This window comes from Pygocentrus nattereri, chromosome 18 (assembly GCF_015220715.1).
Source record: "Pygocentrus nattereri isolate fPygNat1 chromosome 18, fPygNat1.pri, whole genome shotgun sequence".
In the NCBI taxonomy this organism is placed as follows: Eukaryota; Metazoa; Chordata; class Actinopteri; order Characiformes; family Serrasalmidae; genus Pygocentrus; species Pygocentrus nattereri.
The window spans coordinates 17,020,328-17,039,797 of NC_051228.1; the positions used below are offsets into that span (position 1 = coordinate 17,020,328).

A 19,470-nucleotide genomic window follows, 5' to 3' on the forward strand; every position below is an offset into this window, starting at 1 on the left:
AATACTATGATTGTTAATGATGGTTCTGGCTAGTCAGAATCCAGATTGAAACCCTATAGAGAATATTCTAGCTGTTTGAAGCTGGCAGTGCTGAGTGGATCAACACTGACCCTTCTTTAAAAGACTGTCTGCACATTTTCACACAGAACGTCAACATTTAAAGAAATCAGAGTGAAAATATCTCCACATTGACTTACTGCAGCTGTTTGCTTAATGATTTGCCATTTTGGTCTTGGCCTGTTTTTTCACCCAGGAATGTATGTTGGTATCTTTTGATACAACATGGACAAAAATTCCAAGAATGTGCCACTGCTTCCCAACCGATTGCGTCAAGGTTAAAGATCCTATTAGTAACAAAACCTTGAGTTCATTACACGACTTTTAAAATCTTAACAGATTCTAACAGACCGGGCGGCTCACGCAGACTGGTTTTTGGGTGACTGAAATATTTGGGATCTACACTAAAGGATTAGGGATCACAAATTACTCAACTTTTAACAGAATTAACTTTGAACAGAACTCACTGGGCTGGGTTACTAGGACATGCAAATAAACAAACCGCTGCTTTTTTCTCTGTCGTTCGCGCTGTTGCAGTAAAGAAGCAGCAGGTAAACATGTTTTGGTGAAGATCTTGCATTTAAAAAATGTTTTTATTTGTTTATTTGCTATATATTTTTTGTTGCAGGAGTCTGTTCACATTGAGTCATTGATGACTAGATTACTACTAGTCATTTACACTACATTACACTCAGAGTTGGGTTAAAAAAAATCAAACGTTCAATAAACAACTGCTGGTCTGAATCACAATCAGAAGGCCTGTGCCGCTCACACGTGATTCGACTCTCTCCAACTGTCGACTCCAACTGACCCACAATATACAGACTAGAGATGACCAGCCCAGACCCAGCCAGACTGAGAATCAGGACTAAAATTTGGATAAGTCATGTAGTGTAACCGGGCTTTAGCACCACGCAGGAAGATTTAGCAGATTTTTTTTTCTTTGCCTAAGAAAACCTGAAAAAATGCAAAAGCTGTAACAATACAAGCAAAATTTTCTTGGATCTTACCTTTTCCTCTGTCGAGTCCACTTACTACAACTCCCATAATTCTCTGGACACTCACGGTAGGGATGGACGCTTACCCAGATCCATGTCACCAGATTATTGACCTGTTTGCACCAGATGTTCATTTCTCTACTTTGGCTTTGACTCTTGCATGTTTTCAGACTCCTTTAGTCTGTCACTCATATGTCTTTTTGCTCCTCATGGTTTTGATCTGGCCTGGCTTTGACCTTGCTTTCCATAACTCTCTCCTTCTTAATAAATATTCTCATTTTACATCCATGTTTGTTTTAGTTTGTTTACTTTCTTAAAAGAAAAGCAGCATTTTTAACAAAAGGCAAAGAGAACAAAACATCTGTGTAGATTGCACAGAAAACTGATCAGGAATTAAAAAGGGAATCGTTAAAGAATCAGACCAATAAGCAGAATTGATAATGGCATTAGTATCAATCAAATCCTGTCACTTTTCCATCCTTACGCTGAGGGCAAAAAAAGTATATAATCTATCTCCTGTTTTAGATTAGGACCCTGAAAACATCGGTTCTGCATCTGAGAACTTTGTCAGCTTTTTGCAGCTACAGAATATGGAATAGAATGGAGGCTGTATCGGTTTCTTTCTTTATTTGTAAATAAATTGGACTTCCTCTCTTGTAGTCTTAAATTAAGATCTGACAGGTTGCCACACCCCAGTTTCAGTCTCCATTTCCCAAGTGCTGTGTCTCCTCATTATTCACCACCATCACTGTAATATTTTATCATCAACATTAACACAAGAAGGTAATACGAGGGGACGGTGGAGATCTGAGTCTGCAGTGTGAGATTTTTGAAATGCTAGAAGTTAGAAAAGAAACATCTCACAGTGAAAGCAGCATTTTACAGTATAAATAAATGTAGCCTCATTATGTTAGTAGTGAACTATGCTGCCTGACACAGCTGCCTAAAAACACTAGAAACGTACACTTAAGCAGAAGTTAGGACAGAATGTTGTGGTTTATCCTAAAGTTAGGAAAGTATTTAGGAGATTTAGTCTAGTTAGGATGTTTGTGTGAAAATGTTTTCTTATCTGGAATTAATAAGATTGTGAAGTTAGGACTGTTATTCTGTCATGGCTACTGTCCTAAATTCAGTCTGTACTGAAGTTGTCATGTAGACTAAACAAATCAAAATGTCTTTAGGATGATGAAAAACAGTGAGCACCTGCCCTTTGGTGCTGTATGAATGCTGGTTATTCTGTAGTGGTTTGTGTTGTTTCTGAAGCTAAAGGCCCCCCAGCCTGACTCTCTCACATTCATTTCCTGGAGAAAATCAGCTGGCTGCTCTGTTCCAGAGATAGCTGAGCAGAAACCGCAGAGATGGCTATCAGTCATCCTTCAGAAGTTTTCTTCTGCAGAAAGTTAGTGTACAGCAATGGACAGGTGATACAGAAGAAATATATGATAACGTAGAGACATTTCACGATACGCAGTATGAATGAGTTTGGTTGTTGTGAGTTGATGGTGCCACATTAAAAAAAAAAAAACTATAAAAGAATAATCTTTATAGATTGCATCTTTATTTTCCTTTCATTTTGAGTTAGAGTTGGGTTATATGACAAAAATATAGTATCACAATACTTCACGATACCATACATCTAATATGAAAAGATGACAAAATATAAATCTAAACTCATAAACTATAAATAAAATGACAGTAAGAACTAGGACTCATTTCTCTGTGTGAATTGTTGAGCAAAGAGGGGTGAAAGGAAGGATGAGGACCCCCTGTTGTGAAAAATTATTCACACCTCTCCATAAAGTCAGCCATGTTGAGGAAAAACGGACAACTGCAGCTTCTTTATATCAAATATTCCTGCACGCACAATTACACGTTAACTGACAGTCACGCTTTAATAAACATTTAACTCGCTCACCTACAGAGACAAATCCTCATCCAAGAACTCACTTCTGGTTTTGTAAATTGGACACATTTTTGTTGAAATATACTCCATCAACATTTCTAAAGAAAAAATGTGAACTTTAACTGATGGTCTGCCTGAAAAACGGGCAGAAATGGCATTTTATTGCTCTGCAGCATGTTGGCTCTGTGTAGTACCTGTTTTAGTAGATGATAAGCCCGGTGTGTGTCCTGTGAAGACGGATGTTGGTCGTGTTGCTGCAGGATTTTACTTTGATTCTGCACAGCTTACTTGCTGCTTGACTGATGTCCAAAAATCCAAAATAATCCCGACACATTTGCCTTCAGGTTTGTCTGCGGTGGATAGTTTTTCAGTGTTTGTTTTGTTTTGTGTTTTTGCTGCTATATATAACCATATACAACACATGAACCCTTGAACCCTTTCATGATGCGAAGAGCCATTTAATCATGCAAAGGATTCTTTGAGTGTTTGTTTCTATATAGCACCATTTTGTCTATTAATTTTTTTTTAAGTGTACTCTATATAATTAGAATAAATCTGCCTTTTTTGTGCAGCTGTTTATAGAAGTACTGACCGAACCCATTCCCGTACCAAAAGAGTATTGTGACAATATATCACAATATTGATATTATACCATAATTGCCCAATGTTGGACCCAGTATCTGTATTCATCTTTGACCCACGAAGCGGCTGGTGAGTCCCGTCATTACTTAGAAAAGTTTACAGTCCTGTGAATCTGTTTTGTGGACTTTAATTCGTTTTTACAGTTTTTACAGTTTCTGGCTTGGGTTTGTAATTCAGGCCTAATTCTGTCAAACCCTGTTATCATTTTTTATTTAAAGCATGATCAGCAGAAGGATGTAAATATTTACATTTTGAGCTCCAGACTGCTTGTTGGCACTTGAAACTCAAACTAAACCACAAGGGTACATGACGGATAAAGGCAGGCTGATTCTGCTGTTGATCTTTGCTGTAAATCTGACATATATATTCCCAGAGATACTCTCAGTACCTTTAGTCAGGGAACATAACTGTTCCATAATCCACTGAAAACACACCCCCAGTCTCGACTCCAGGCTTATTTTATTGTTCTGCTTCAAGAGATTAGACTTTGAAAAGGTACAAATATGTACTTTTCACCTGGAAAAACATATTTAAGATTCACAATTGGGCCTTAACACCACTGTACCTTTTGAGGGCACACTTACATTGTTTGTACCTTGACAAATGAATGATGTACCTGCACAGAACCTTCATTTCTAACAGATTAGTGATTTTATTTATTTTATTTTATTTTTATTTTTTTGTAGTGATTGATGCACAACACTGACCTAAATCCAGTTAAACAGGGCTAATTATGCTCTGGAAGGAAACAAGCAGCTGGTCAGTGTTTTTAATGTCACAGCATACTGTGACAGTTTTTCACAGTAACAGCAAATGGGTCGAATTGCCCAGCTGTATTTGGTACAAAATTTGATTATTTTAATACAGCAGCTTCATGCAGTGACAAAAGCTAATAAATAAATTTTGATATATATTTTAATATTGATATTGGGCTAGGGCAAGTATATGCTGTGATCACGAGCAAATACAACCTACATAGTAATCAGTGTTCTGTTCTATGGGACTGTAACACTTCTGTATCCAGTTAAAGATAACACATTATTAACTAGTATATTATTAACTTATTATAACCAGTTGAGGTCTGCACTTGCATGGATTCCCACATAATCTGCCACAATATCTTGCAGTGCAGGACTAATTCTGCTTCTGTGTGGTGTGACGTGGAAAGTCTCTTGCTTTTCATTTCAACCCTTATTTTAGGTGGTCAGCTCCTTTTAAACAGGCTGTGCGTGCGAAGCGGCAGAAAACCTCACTATATCGTTTATATATAAGCATTTAAAGAATAGACCCAGCACTTTTTTTTCTGTGTGCTGCACGCTGCAAAATTCACTAAAATAAGCCATGAATATCAATGAAAATTAAACAGAAAACCATGTAAAAACTTAAAAATACTTTATTTAATTCATGATTAAGTATTTCCAAGTTGGTCTTTTAAGCTTGAAACTTTTGCTGAATCACAAGTTAGAATGCTGTTGAGGATAAACGAACATAGTGTAATTTTCTAAATTAGGGTTTTGTTGAGCAGAGTGACTAATGTGACCATTTGTACATCTGGAAACAGGAATGTCTGTATACGTTTCTCACTGCTGTGTTCCGCCGTTGAAACGCTGCATGTATGAAAGCTCAGTGTGTGAAACCTACAGCTGCCTAGGGATGAAATCTTGCAGGAGTGGGTGGAAGCAAGACTAAAAACAGTCCCTGCATAGACCTCTAATAAACACTATGCATTTATGTCTTTTTTTTTTTTTTTGTTTTGTAGTTTGGCACAAGCCTGTTAAAATAACAATAAAAAAATGACCCATAAAGGAAAAATACATGGTTCGATAGTGTACGTATGTAGTTATGTTTTTTTTTTTTTGTTTGTTTGTTTTTTTATATATATTTACAGATGGTTCAAACTGTTTGGAAAACCAGGCAAGCCGGAGAAGGACCGAGGAGAGATCCTGCTGGACATCCAGTTTCTGAAGGGCAGCATGTCCGCCAGCATGTTCGACCTGTCCAGCCAGGACAAATCACGCTCCAAAATCGGCAAGCTGAAGGACAAACTACGGGGCAAGAAGAAGGAGGGTCTGTCCGACTCTGCCTCTGCCATCGTCCCCTCTGTCACTCAGGTGATGACTGACAGCGAGGGGGAGGAAGAGGAGGAGCCGGCTTCGGGAGAGAAGAAGAAGAAAAACAAACTGAAGTCTCTGTTTGTCCCCAAATCCAGTCTGCAGAAGAGCACATCTCAGTCCATGTCTACTCTCAGCCCTTTCCCCGAGAGAGATTCGGCCGTTGCGTCCAGCAACTCCTCTGGCCTCAACGTGGAGTCTCCAGAAGGTTAGTAAAAAAGAATAATTTTTCATCAATATATGATCAAATCTATTAAAGCAACTGTGTGGTGAAATTCACCTTTTACCCCAGATGTCTTTAATCATCCAAGTGTCTAAGACTAATGTAGCAGGCAGGAAATGAAAACCTATCCCAAATATGCCCAAATAATCTCACACCAATGTGTAGCTGCAGTGTGAAAACATCCCACAGCAACAGAAGTTGACCGAAAGCTTTCAGACTCCTTTTAAAACTAGTACACTAGAAACACCCTAGCTACCTTCTCGGATATCATTTGCAACCACCCAGCAAAACAACACCCTAGCTACCATCAGAGATACCACTGGACCAATATAGCTGCCTCCTAGCAACATCTTAGCAACCAACTAGACCAATAAAGCAACAATCTTATACAATATAGCAACCACCAAATACAATAGCAACCACCTAGTAACAGCATAGCAACCAACTAGACCAATCTATGGGATATATATGGGATACAGCTTAAAAAAATTTAATTTTGAGGTAATACAGAACATCCATGTTCTTATTCTTTAAGGGTTCCACTCAAGCGTACCCTGAAAAGCAACACTTTAAAAAAAATTGGGCAGTTATTTAACAGAACCTTTTACTTTTAAAGGGAAGAAGAAATTTAAGCTGTTCACCCACAAACGCAACAGCAGCACAGACAGTAAAGTGTCCCAGAGCGGCTTCGTCTCCAAGCAGAGCGCCCCGCCGATGGTGTGTATCAACGGCAGTCACATCTACAGCGAGGAGCCCGAAACTAAAGGGTCTTCACTCAGTCTGACCAGCTCCGGACATGGGTCAATGGAGGAGCTGAGACGAGAGAAAGAAGAGAGAGAACGACTGGAGGAGGAGAGGAGGAGGGCCGAGAGGGAGGTGGAAGAAGAGAGGAGAAAGGTTGAAGAAGAAATAAGAAGAAAGGAGAGACAGGAGGAAGAACAAAGAAAGATAGAGGAAGAGAGAGAGAGGATGAGGGTGGAGAGGGAGAAAGACGAACAGAGGAGAAAAATTGAGGAAGAAAGAAAAAGGAAGATGAGAGAGGAGGAAGAGCAAAGAAAGATTGAGGAGGAGAAACAGAGGGAAAAAATTGAGGAAGAAAGAAAAAGGAAGGAGAGAGAAGAGAAGCAAAGAAAGATTGAGGAGGAAAAAGAGAGAATGAGGGTGGAAAGGGAGAAAGAAGAACAGATGGAAAAAATTGAGGAAGAAAGAAAAAGGAAGGAGAGAGAAGAAAAGCAAAGAAAGATTGAGGAGGAAAAAGAGAGGATGAGGGTGGAAAGGGAGAAAGAAGAACAGATGGAAAAAATTGAGGAAGAAAGAAAAAGGAAGGAGAGAGAAGAGAAGCAAAGAAAGATGGAGGAAGAAAAAGAGAGGATGAGGGTGGAAAGGGAGAAAGAAGAACAGAGGAGAAAAATTGAGGAAGAAAGAAAAAGGAAGGTGAGAGAGGAGGAAGAGCAAAGAAAGATTGAGGAGGAGAAAGAGAGGATGAGGGTGGAGAGGGAGAAAGAAGAACAGAGGGAAAAAATTGAGGAAGAAAGAAAAAGGAAGGAGAGAGAAGAGAAGCAAAGAAAGATTGAGGAGGAAAAAGAGAGGATGAGGATGGAGAGGGAGAAAGAAGAACAGAGAAAGATTGAGGGAGAAAGAAAAAGAATGGAGAGAGAATCAGAAGAACAAAGGAGAAAACTTGAGGAGATGGAAAGAGAGAGGAAGAGGATTGAGGAGGAGAGAAGATTGGCTGAGGAGAAGAGGAGGAGGACAGAGGAGGAGGAAAGGCTGAGGGAAGAGGAGAGAAGAAAGATGGAGAGAAGGTTAACAGAGGAGAAGGTGAGGGAGGAAGAAGAGAGGAGGCGAAGAGTGGCTGAGGCGGAGGAGGCGGAGAATCGAAGGCGAGAAGCAGAAGAAAAGAGAGTACATGAAGAGAAGGAGAGAAAGAGGAGAGAGGAGGAGGAGAGGAGAGAGCGTGAGAAAGAAGAGAGGAAGGAGAAGCAGAGGCTGAGGATGGAGGAAGAAAAATGGACCATTGAGATGAAAGAGGAGGAAGAAGTATTGCAGAAGGAAGAGAGGGAGATGAAGGAAGCAGAGCAGGAGAAGAAGCCAGTTCCAAAAGCCAGGACTGGTAAAGTGAGTTCAGCCCCAAAACTCGAGGATCCTCAAGAGGAACTTTCCTTTGAGGACAGGTTATTCACCAACCCATTTGAACTGAGTTTCTCTGAGCAACCTACTTCCACAAACCCCTTTGAGGAACCGACCGACTCTCAACCAACAGCCTCAGCTCGCTCGGCCAGGGTGTCTACAGTGAAGCCCAGGTTGGTGCCTGTTCTGTTCTGTTTACTCGTGTTCTCTAGAGTACCCCATAAGTATGAATGTTGATAGAACCCAGTAGGCCAAGGGTGTCCAGTTCTGGTTCTGGTGGTCTAGAGTTCAGCACGTTTTGGCGATTTTTACCTGCTCAGACACACTAATGATGCTTTCAGATGATCCCTGTCAATGAGTAAAGTCAGAAAATGGTACGTCACCAAGGCCCAGTCCCATTTCACCCCTCGCCCTTACCACTTAGCCCTGCCCCTGTGTTTTGCACATGCCCGTCTAGGAGATAGGGTGTCCTGATTGTTGTTGAGATAGAGGGGTAGGGCGAAGTGTCTCTTCTGCTGTCACTGCAGACTGGCAAGGTCGCCTACAGAGCAGCGCTACTTACCTGTTAATAAAGTAATGATCTTTTTATTTGAGGGTCCCATTTCATAGGGAAGATTTTAACCACTACCCCTTATGACTCAGTTCCAAGGGGAAGGGTGTCACCTGAAAACAAGTAGGGGAGAAAAATAAGACATGGGATTGGGCCTAAATCACCACTACTAAGTTTTATTTTTCAGAAGTGTAAATTTAGGATTTCCTAACAGTAAGAACCCTATAAATAATGGTGTTGTACATTCTAAAATGGTGTTTCTCAGCCTTTTTTTCTGCATGCACACACTTAAAACCTCTGAAACAAACATCAGCAGCCTTACAGAGGATCCTTGCATTCCAGCGTGCCCACTCGCAGCAACAGTAATTACCAACTTCAAGCTCCAAGACAAGGAGGGTGTTACTCTGCTCAGATACTGCACCATGCTGACCATACACTAATGAAGAAAACATAAAAAGTCAGAACTCAAGAGTTGCTAGTGCACATTAAAATTTAATTAAAAGACAAACCATTACTTATCATAGGAGTATTTATCAATTACCAATTAATTTATCTGATCTTTTAACGACTGAATCTGCCCAAGTGAACAGTGCAACTCTCCCATGTGTCCATTTCCCTCTAGTGTTATAAATTCAAACTTATGTCCACTTGGGAGGCTATCTAGTGATGAAGGGGAGTGGAAACCCAACTGGCTAATGAAAATAACTCAGTGACTGGTTCACTATTAACCTAAATGTAGGGTAATTAAAGGAGGAAGTGAGACAAATAACCCAGCAAAACTATCCAATTGCCTGAACCAAGCATTCGGGGAGAAAAAATAACCCAGGATTTTTTAGTGTGTATATTTAACATATTACTGTCTCTATTAATGCATTGGATTTAACTACATCAGAATATAATGACTGTAAATATCTAAGCTCTGAATACTTCATTTAAAATCTTAGATGTTTTTCCTGTGGCACTCATCAAATTGATTAGTTATTGTTGTAGGGCAAAATGAGGTGATGAAAGGGAGCTCCACCAATTTTTCAAACCTTCTATTAAGTAATTCAGAATGGTTTAGTGTGAAACGCTCCGTTCTGGAGAAACCCACCAAGTCAGAATTGCTCACACTGGTGGTGAAAGGAACCAGACCACCTCTAAAAGCTCCCTTACAGAAAGTTATTGCATGAAATGGTTGTGAATTTGCTCCCTTTTCATGGTGGTGGTGGTGGGGGGGGGGATACATGCAAGGCACTGTAAGACAATAGAAACCTTTTATTATTTTGAATTTTCCACTATTTTCCCATCGTGTGGGGGGGTGGGGGGTGCTGGAGCCCATCCCAGCGGCCTGGTTGTCATACAATTCTATAAAAATATGTATCTTCTGGCATGGATGCTGAACCATCATCCTGCTGTCGTATCAGAGAATGATCTGGCTGGTGAACCTGGAAATTCACAACTTATGTTAGCACCTTTGTTGGTCATTTGTGTGGTAACACCTGGGGACTGTCTGAGTTGATTGAGATGTGTTTTAAATCCACAAAATGTGCTAGACTGAAGTCCTCCAGAACCAGCATGAAAGCTCAGATTGCAGCAGATAACAGCTCAGATCAAGCATCACTCAAAATATTTACCTTGTTCATCAGAAATGTGTGCTAGAAGTACTGTGCACTCTTGAAAAAGATGGTTCTTCAAGGGTTCTTTAACACTGAATCATGAACACTCAACCGTTTGCATGCTTAAAAGGTTCTTTGCATGATATGTTTATTCAGTTTGATTGAGAATGTATTGTGCATGATTCTGTATAGCACCAAAAAGGGTTCAAGCTTGACATCATAACAATAGAACCCCTTTAGTGTTATATGGATCCCTTTTCAAAAACGTTCTTGATAGAACCATCTACAGTACATTTTTTTCATCAAGGACCTTTTTATGATGTGAAGAACTCTTTAATCATAAAAATGGTTTTTGAGTGTTCATGTTTCTAATTAGAATCATTTTCCTGAAGAACCATCTTTTTAAGAATGTACATGCTTTATAGATCAGGGTCCGTATTACAGATTCGTCCTAACTTATGAAATTCTGGAGGCAACCAAACCTCCATTTTTTTTTTTCCGTGACATCGTAACCATGGCTCTGGTGCACTACATTCAGGGTTCAAGCCAAAAGCCAGAAAACATGGATGTGTGTGTCAAAATTTCATACTGAACAGACCTACAGAAATGATGAAAAATGATTTATCCTTATACTTCCAGTAAAAGTTAAGAACACTTTTCCTTGTCCTGTATTTTTGAAGATTGAAGACAAGGTTTTGTTCTGACAGCAGTGACCTCATAGAAAATCAGGGCAATATTAGAAATATTGCAATTGGATGTTTTCCCCAAATTGTGCAGCCCAACTTGTGATTAGTGTTTGGAGTCTCTCTGCCTGCATAGCCGGAGTAAACGTAATATCTCAGACACAGTCATAGAATCCGTACAGCTGTGTTATATAATGCCAGTCCGCCATGACCGGCTTGTTAAAGTGTTCTTTGGCACATATTTGGCACCTTTGTGAAATATTCAGCAGGTCTCTGTGAGCGTATCCAGGCAGCACGTCTTTTTGTGTGATTTGATAAAGGTTTGTGTTTAATGTTTTCAATCCATTGTCCATAGCCATGCTACACTCTTAAAAAGGATGGCTCTTCAAGGGTTCTTTAGTAAACAAATGCTTCTGTATAGAACCATGAACACTCAAAGAACCCATTGCATGATCAAAGGTTTCTTTGCATGGTGAAATGGCTCTTCAGACTGATGGAGAATGAGTTGCCCTTTTTGAAAAGGATTCTGAGTAGCACCAGATAGCGTTCCTCTGTTGTTTCCCTGTTGAAAACAGTTCTTTGAGTGTTCATGGTTCTATACAGAACCATTTTCTTTACTAAAGAACCCTTGAAGTACCAGTACAGACTACTGGGTTTCTATAAGAGTACAATCATTTTTGTATTTAGCTTTTTATTAGGTTGTTTTCAGAAGCTACAGTCACAAATTTCTTTTTGTACAGAGATATGTGGGAATTTATTCTGTCACATGTTTTTGTTTGGGCAGCGTGAACTTCTTGCCTGTTTTTCTGTAGGCTTATCTTAAATTTCCTGCAGTACCATGATGCTGCTGTAACCTTAGCCAAATGTGATCTCACAAAATGAATGCACGTCTGAGGACAAGTTATTTTGGTGCTGGATTGCGCTAAAATATGCCACTAACAAGGACACACCCCAGAAAATTGTTCTAGATACCATGAAACACTTTGCATGATTTAAAGGGATGTTTGTCTGGTGAAATAGAGCTGATTGATGGAGAATGTGCTGTAGTTGATTCTGTATAGAACCTTTTTGAAAAAGGTTCTGTGTAGCATCAAAAAAGATTTCAGGCTTTTGTTACAATCGAAGAATCCTTTTTGGTGCTACGTAGAACCATATACACCACTTTCATCAATCTGTAGAACACCATGCAGTGAGCCGTTTAATCATGACATGGGTTCTTTGAGTGTCTCTGGTTCTATACAGAACTATTTTAAAAAACCATGAAGAACCATTTTTCAGTTATGCAACTTCCATGTGCTAATGATGGGCTTGTCCCTCAGACGATGTTGACGAGTGCACCAGCACCCCCTATGAGGAATTGGCTTGGTTTAGAACTTTGTTTGTTCCTATATTAATAAGTCTATGTTCTCCTACGTTTAGCCCAAAGCTTCTCATGGTTCTCCCCAGACCTTGTCTTTACAAGATCATGTCTGCAAGACTAACGTAGTTCTTTGAAATTAAAATAACGGATCTCTACATCATCAACTAACCTGATAGAACATCAAATCACAATAAAATAATTCCAACCCATGTCTGTCTGGTTTTCTTTCCTTTGCTGTTGTGTTTTTAATGCCACCTTCTGTTTGTGCTGTATTTAATACCAACTTCTGTTTCTGTGGCTCCTGCTAACCCTTATTGTCGTTAACCCTGCAGCACTTATGCTGGTCATTGTCTTTCACTCACCGAATGATCTACATCTGAGGTCTGCCCACAGGAAGCTCATGAAAACTCTGCCAGGAGCTAAAAGCTGATTTGGCACTTCTAATTGTCTGACTCAGGCTTATTAGTCAGGATATCTCCTAAAAACAGATGCTGACTTGGTGTGAGAGGGTGGGATGTGGCGGGCAGAAGGGTCACTGCTTGGCTTTATGAATTCAAGTGCCAGACTTCCTTCCTGTAAAACAAATGCACTTGTACAGCAGTTCATGAGTCGATAAGAATGAAAGCCTCCATTTAAATACTAGATGATTTATTGTGATAAGAACCATACAGTATTATAGCAAGCAGTTCTCAGAGGACCCTCAGCCTGAAAGAGTCCCTGTGTCCCAAATCAAGGACTTTTGTAGTGTACCTGCAACTTTCAGTGAAGGTACACTCTTTTTATATGAGTGTACCTTCACAAAAAAAGTTTTAAAAATGGTTCTATATAGAACCATGAACACACAAGAACTCTTTGAATGATTAAGGGGTTCTTTACATGGTGAAATGGCAGGTTAATTGGGCTGCTTTGTGTATGGTTTGGTATACCACCAAAAAGGGTTCTTCTATTCTAACAAGCCTCACATAGTAACAATAGCAGAACCCTTTTTGGTACTATATTGAACCCTTTTAAAATAGGTTCTATATAGAGCCCGATACAGCACATTTGAGTGTTTATGGCTCTACATAGCAAGAAAAAAGTTCTTCTATTTTGACAAGTCTCAAATAGTAACAGCAGCAGAACCCTTTTCAAACAGGTTCCACATAGAACCATATGCAACACAATTCATCAACTCAAAGAACCTTTTCACCATGTAGAGAACCCTGCAAACATTTCATCAATGGTTCTTTGAGTGTTCATGGTTCTGTATAGGACTATTGTCTTTAATAAATAACCCATGAAGAACCATCTTTTTAAGGGTATTTAAGTTTATAGTTTGTTGCAAGAAATGCTATCTTTTGAGGCGAAATGGTCTTAAATCTGTTTGATATACTTACTAAAATTAAGGCAAGTAATCAACGAAATGAGCAAAATTATCTTCCAGTGTAGTGAGATCACTTTACTTATTAAAATGACTATTTACTTATTAAAATTTACTTATTAAAAATGTTTAGAAGTAAATGAAATGGTCTTATCCTAAGATTACAAAAAACTCAAAATATCACTGTCCAAAATGAGCATCTCCAAAATAGCAGTTTTACAGAAGAGGAGAAAGCCTTCTGCTTATGTTTAATGTAAGTTGATGTAATGAAATTTTATTTCAAGCAATTCGGGAAATTGTACACAATGTAAATGACAGTTTTGCTCAAATTATGCCAATTTTTTTTAATGAACAGCAATGATGTATTAGATGCTATAACTTTTAAAACTTTAATTTTAATTATCTTTGTATTTTCTCATTGGTAAAGCACTTGAAAATGATTGCAGTTTTAAAAAGATGCTCCATAAATAAACTTGCCTTGGTACAGTAATATTAGATGTATGTACTAGATTTAAGATCATTTTACTTAACAAGATACCATTTTTTGCAGTTTGCCCCTGCAAAGGCCAGAGACCACCTACAGTCCTGACCTCGTTTTCTTCTTTCATATCCAGAATGTGCTAAAGAAAATCTTTTTATCTAAAGCTTTTGCTTGTATTCATCCTCGTCCTGTTTCTTTAGCGCGTCCACCTCCGGGACAGCTTCTCAGCTGTCTGTACCAAATACCAACCCATTCTTGGACGATGACGATTCAGTCGATGACGGTTTAGAGAACCTCAGCAGTGTTGGAAGGAGCACAGCTAAGAAAAAACGTGCCCCATTGCCTCCTCAAAACAAGCCAGATATGTCAAGATCAACCATTCCTTCAAAAGATATCCTGCTCGAAGAAACAGAACAGTTCACAAAAGAAGTGTCAAAGCGCCCAGCACCTCTTCCACCAGGCAGTCTGAAGAAAACCACAGAAGAGCCAGTCGAAGAATCTACTGTGGCTTTTGGTCACAGAGAGAAGGAAATCCTTGCTGTTCTGGAGAACACTCAGACAAGCAAAGCGGCACCTATCTCCAAAGATGAGCTAAAGGCTTGGTGTATTCAAAGCATGAAGGCAAGACAAGGACAAAATTCATCTCCTCAAAAAATCTATTCCAACAGCAATCAAGCTATTACAGGACAGACTGGCCAAAATGAGTCCACTAAGAAACAAGCTGATACCAACACTTCCACATGTGGTGGTGGAACAGTGGTTGCCAGACACAACAAGGGACCAGCACCTGCAAAACCCTCAGCTGCTTCAAGTCAGAAGTCTCTGTCTGGAGATGAACTGTCAAGCCATAGCACTAGTCTAAAAGGGGGTACCATTCACCCTGAAGAAAAAGCAAATGGTTTTGCCAACTCTGAAAGCAAAGATAATCCTTCAAAGTTGACAGCTGTGGAAGGACCAAAGTCTCTTGTAGCTGAAGGCACCAAACCTGAACTTGCAGATGAGTTGTCGCCCAAAGATACTGCTGCAGAATCTTTACAGAATAGCTATACTGACAATCTTCCTAGAGGAGAAGAGATTGTGGAACATCTGAGCACGATGAATAAACCTGAATCTCTGGAGAGTGAAGCATTGACCGGAATTGCCAAAAAGAAGTCTCAGGCTCCACTACCTCCAGCCAAACCAAAAAGAATTGGAAACACAGACTCGACAAATCAGCAGCCTTCTCTTTCAAGGACTTTACAGGCTAACCTTGGACACTTTCCAGAGAGCCAAAGCAACAAGGACGATGACAAGGCACAGGACACTTTGTCAATCATATGCCCCTCTGTTACAGCTTCATCCTCAACATTTGCTCCACTTGCTGAGGAGTCGGAGGTGATGAAAGCATGTGTTTCCGTGTCTACAAGCTTGGGGTTGAGGGCACTGCCTTGTGCCAGGGTGGTACCCACTGATGCTCAGAGCAGTGCAGGTGAAGTGAAGGGGGCAGGAGGACCTCCTGCCTCAGTAATCAGGTGAGAGTTGACTCTAGATTAGTCTGTAACCCCATAGAATTAGCATTGGAGATGGTCACAGATTCACCTGTGGCCTAGTTTTAGGTACACTGTATGTGGAAGTGTCCAGACACCTCATCCAGACAGTTCTTCCTGCAGTAACAGCTTCTAGTGGATGGATGGTAGTGGATGGAGCTTCATCACTCCAGAGAATGCAGCTCCACTGCTCCACATCCCAATGATGGGGGCTTTATACCCCTCTAACGAACACTAACGTAGGCTTAGGCTGTTTCTCGGTGCCCTGTTCTACACTGAGTACTTTTCTACAGAGGTTACAGAACTGTTTGAGCTCATAGTGGTAACAGTGGAGGCAGAGTGCCCAAATCCCTGAATTAGAATTGGTGTCTGGAGACTTTTAGACATACAGTGTAGATAACAAACTTAAAAAACCAGGAACCATATTTATCAAACTTATCCATTTCTCTAGAGTAAATGGTGTTACACAGCAAATGCAGTGCAAATAAACAACATGATTAAAAATGCTGATCTGCCTTTTGCATAGCACGCCCTCTTCAGTGAAATATAAAAGACAAACTGATCCCAGATCAGCATTCTTGCACTGAACGGTTTGACAAATATGGGCCCAGGTTGGATCTTTATACACAGGTATATATTTAACTAACCAAAGGTCTGACTAAGGGCTGGTATTCTGGATCAAAGTTAAGCCTAGTTGTAGATTTCTGCAAAAATTAAATTGGAGAGTAGAGGTCTGCAAGAACTCAAATATTAATGTCTGCACTTGCCTGATTGCACCCATCTGTACCCACCTTTTAGGTTATACCAGCAATCTGTTAACTTTACCTGCTGTCAGTGCATGTGAGTGGAGTGAGCTTTTCCACTCCTCACTTAAGGTGTTTCTGCTCTGCTTTAGGTTTTCGGGTTCACATTCTTTGTTCACATGTTGGAAAAACACCTGACTGTTCCACGTCCATTCCACATAATCATTCTGAGGATTTTTATTTTATGTCTTGAATGTATGGAGACAATAAACTATATAATTAGTAATAGAAAGGGTTTATGATTGTTAGTAAAAAAAAAAAAAAGTTAAACATTCTTTGCTACCCAGGCTTTTTTCTGAAGGTTTAGGCTTGAAGTGTTGTCACAGTCACGGTGTTTCTTTCCAATTTGGTCATATTCAAAAAGATGTCCAGCCTTGGTTCTAGTGGTTCTCGTTTCTAATTAGCGTTTAGTTCTTATTGTTGATTAAAACATCTCAGCTAATTAATGAAATGGGGGGGGCAGCTTCTTGTATTTAAATTGAAACAATTGTAGGGCTCTGCAGTTCATAAGATGTTTTGATTTTGGCTTCTGAAATGATTGAGAACACTGATGTGCAATGATGCACAACACATCTTTTGTTTACAGCAGTACACTTTTGCCCCTCCCTAAAAGCCTAAGCTAACTCTGAGACAGGCTGACGACTGAAAATAAAATTAGATTAAGCACCTAGCACTCCTCTGAGCTGTGGCATGTTTAGCTCAGCTCAGGCCAGGATGATGGAAAGGGAGAACGAGAAAGGCAATCATGTTAAATAGTTGGGATGTCAATATAGGCCAGAAATAATCATGATTATCATATTTGCCAATCAAGTAGCCCTACTTGATTGTGCAAATTAGGTTGAGTACAGGCTGCAGGAATCTCAGCACTTTGTCACTCTGGATTTAGATGTTGTGTGTCACATTGCAAGTGACTCATTTCATGAAGTCACATTTAAAGCCACCTCCAAAATGGATTTCAGACCATCATAACTCTATCTGGATATGACAAATCAGACTGGGCTGGCAATCTGAACAAGGCCTTTGGTCTTGTGGTGTTGTATTTTAACATGTCTGTGCAGCTCCTCACTAAACAAGTTTTCAGAAGTAACAGAAGGCGTGTCTGACACAATCTGAATAGCAGTGGATTTTAATCATACACATTCCTCAAACACCACAGCAGGTGCTGGAGAAGGTGTTTTAGTGGTGTTATTTTTAGAAATTTCACAAATCCAGATTACCAGTTTATGTTCCTAATATTACAGCTAACGAAGGTGATGCACCAACAAGACTGTCCATCCTGACAAGTCACACCTCACTTGAGAATGCAGTTGACCTTTTCCTTTGTCTTTTCTAACTTCTCCATGCAGGGTAACATACTGAGTGCAAATGAAATGACTCTGCAGTCGCCCTTTTCTGTCAGCTGTGCTAACTCACAGTTCTCTGTTCTCCTGCAGACAGCAAGCAGTCAAACCTCTGAACGCCGCGGACAAACAGTCAGACCTCAGAGAGACTAACGGCAAAGCTGCTGGAGCTTCGGACAGCATGCAGCCCAAAACAGAGGTACTACTTCTGTCCTGTTCAGCTCAAACACTACTGTGATCACACTTAGAAAAGATGGTTCTTTAAGGGTTTTTTAGTAAGGTAAGTTCTATATAGAACCATGAACACTCAAAGAACCTTTTGTATGATTAAAGAATTATATACATCATGATTGATGGAGAATGTGTTGTATGTGGTTCTGTATAGCACCCAAAAAGGTTCTTCTATTGTTGCAAGCTTGATATTATAACTATGCTCTTAGAAATTACGGTTCTTCAAGGATTTTTTTTTTTTAGTAAAGACAGTGGTTCTATGTATCGCTGTGAACATTCACAGAAACCTTTGCATGATTAAATGGTTCTTTGCATTGTGAAATTCTATAGAGAACCTTTTTGAAAAGGGTTTTATATAGCACCCATATTAGTGCTACATAGAACCATAGACATATACATATTCATCGATCTGAAGAACATTTTAATCATACAAATGACAAGCCCTTGAAGAAGCCCCTTTTTTATGTGTGTACAGAAGAACCTTTTTGGGTGCTATATAGTTCTGTTAAGAACCATTTACAGCCCATTCTCCGTCAATCTGAAGAACCCTGATGTAAAGAAGTCTTTAATCATGCAGGTGGTTCTTTTAACAAACATCAGATAAACAAACACTTTCTGCTGCACTCCAAAGATGTAAATGCTCTATTCAGACATTTGTTTGTTAACGTATGTGAATGTATAAAAGCTAACACGACTCTTGTGTGTATTGTGTGTCAGGCTGCGGAGGTGGTGAGTAAAGGTCCGTATTCCCAGCTAACTAGGGCTGAGCTGATCTCCCTGGTGATCCGGCAGCAGGAGCAGCTCTCCCAGCGCGATTCCAGGATCACGGAGCTGGAGCAGTACATCGACAACCTGCTGGTGCGGGTCATTGAGGAACACCCCAGCATCCTGATGTCCATTAACTCAATGAAGAAGGCTGTTTGAACTGAGCTTCATGACCTCCAGCTATGGGTCCTCACTGGCCTGCACTGTTTGAAGCGACAGTTTGGCAAAAAAAAAAAAAAACACAATGTACAAAATTGTGTCTGCACTTTAGTCCATCTTTATGGATAACAGTGAGTCATACAGTGTCAGAAGCCACATAATTAAGTTTTAGAGATCATGTAACTTAGACTTTTCAAAATTCCCCCATAATGCAGTGTTTGAGGTGAAAACAGAGTGATTCAGAGTTGTTTGGTGTGAAATGGTCCAGATTTCTTTAGGAATCAGGGGTCACTGTGACTACGACATAAATATAGACATTTTATTTACTATCCAAAACCACCAGTGAACCTGCACGTATCTTCTGAGTTTTATATGGAATGCTGATGATCGGAAAGTAGTGGAAAATCTGAAATAATAAATTTTCTTTGGGGACTATTTTGCCTCATGCATCCCCCCACCATGAATACATTTTAAATTCTCTCACAAACTCACATAAAACAGTGTCTCAGACATCAGGCAGTGAATTCATAACCATTTCATGTAGTAACTT

General features: G+C 39.8%; 1 protein-coding gene across 2 annotated transcripts in view; it reads left to right on the forward strand.

Annotated features, from left to right (window-relative positions):
• The window catches only part of rab11fip1b (RAB11 family interacting protein 1 (class I) b), a 32,985-nt gene extending 13,934 nt beyond the window's left edge, over positions 1–19,051 (forward strand). Inside the window, exons 2-6 of one of the 2 annotated variants that reach the window (XM_017718887.2) lie at positions 5,489–5,919; positions 6,551–8,237; positions 14,297–15,607; positions 17,859–17,964; positions 18,714–19,051. In XM_017718887.2, the coding sequence (XP_017574376.2) occupies positions 5,489–5,919; positions 6,551–8,237; positions 14,297–15,607; positions 17,859–17,964; positions 18,714–18,920 (3,742 nt within the window). In that variant the 3' untranslated portion in view covers positions 18,921–19,051. The remainder of the gene's footprint in view (positions 1–5,488; positions 5,920–6,550; positions 8,238–14,296; positions 15,608–17,858; positions 17,965–18,713) is intronic. The other variant, XM_017718895.2, reaches the window with a different exon arrangement.
• The last annotated feature ends 419 nt before the right edge of the window (positions 19,052–19,470 follow it).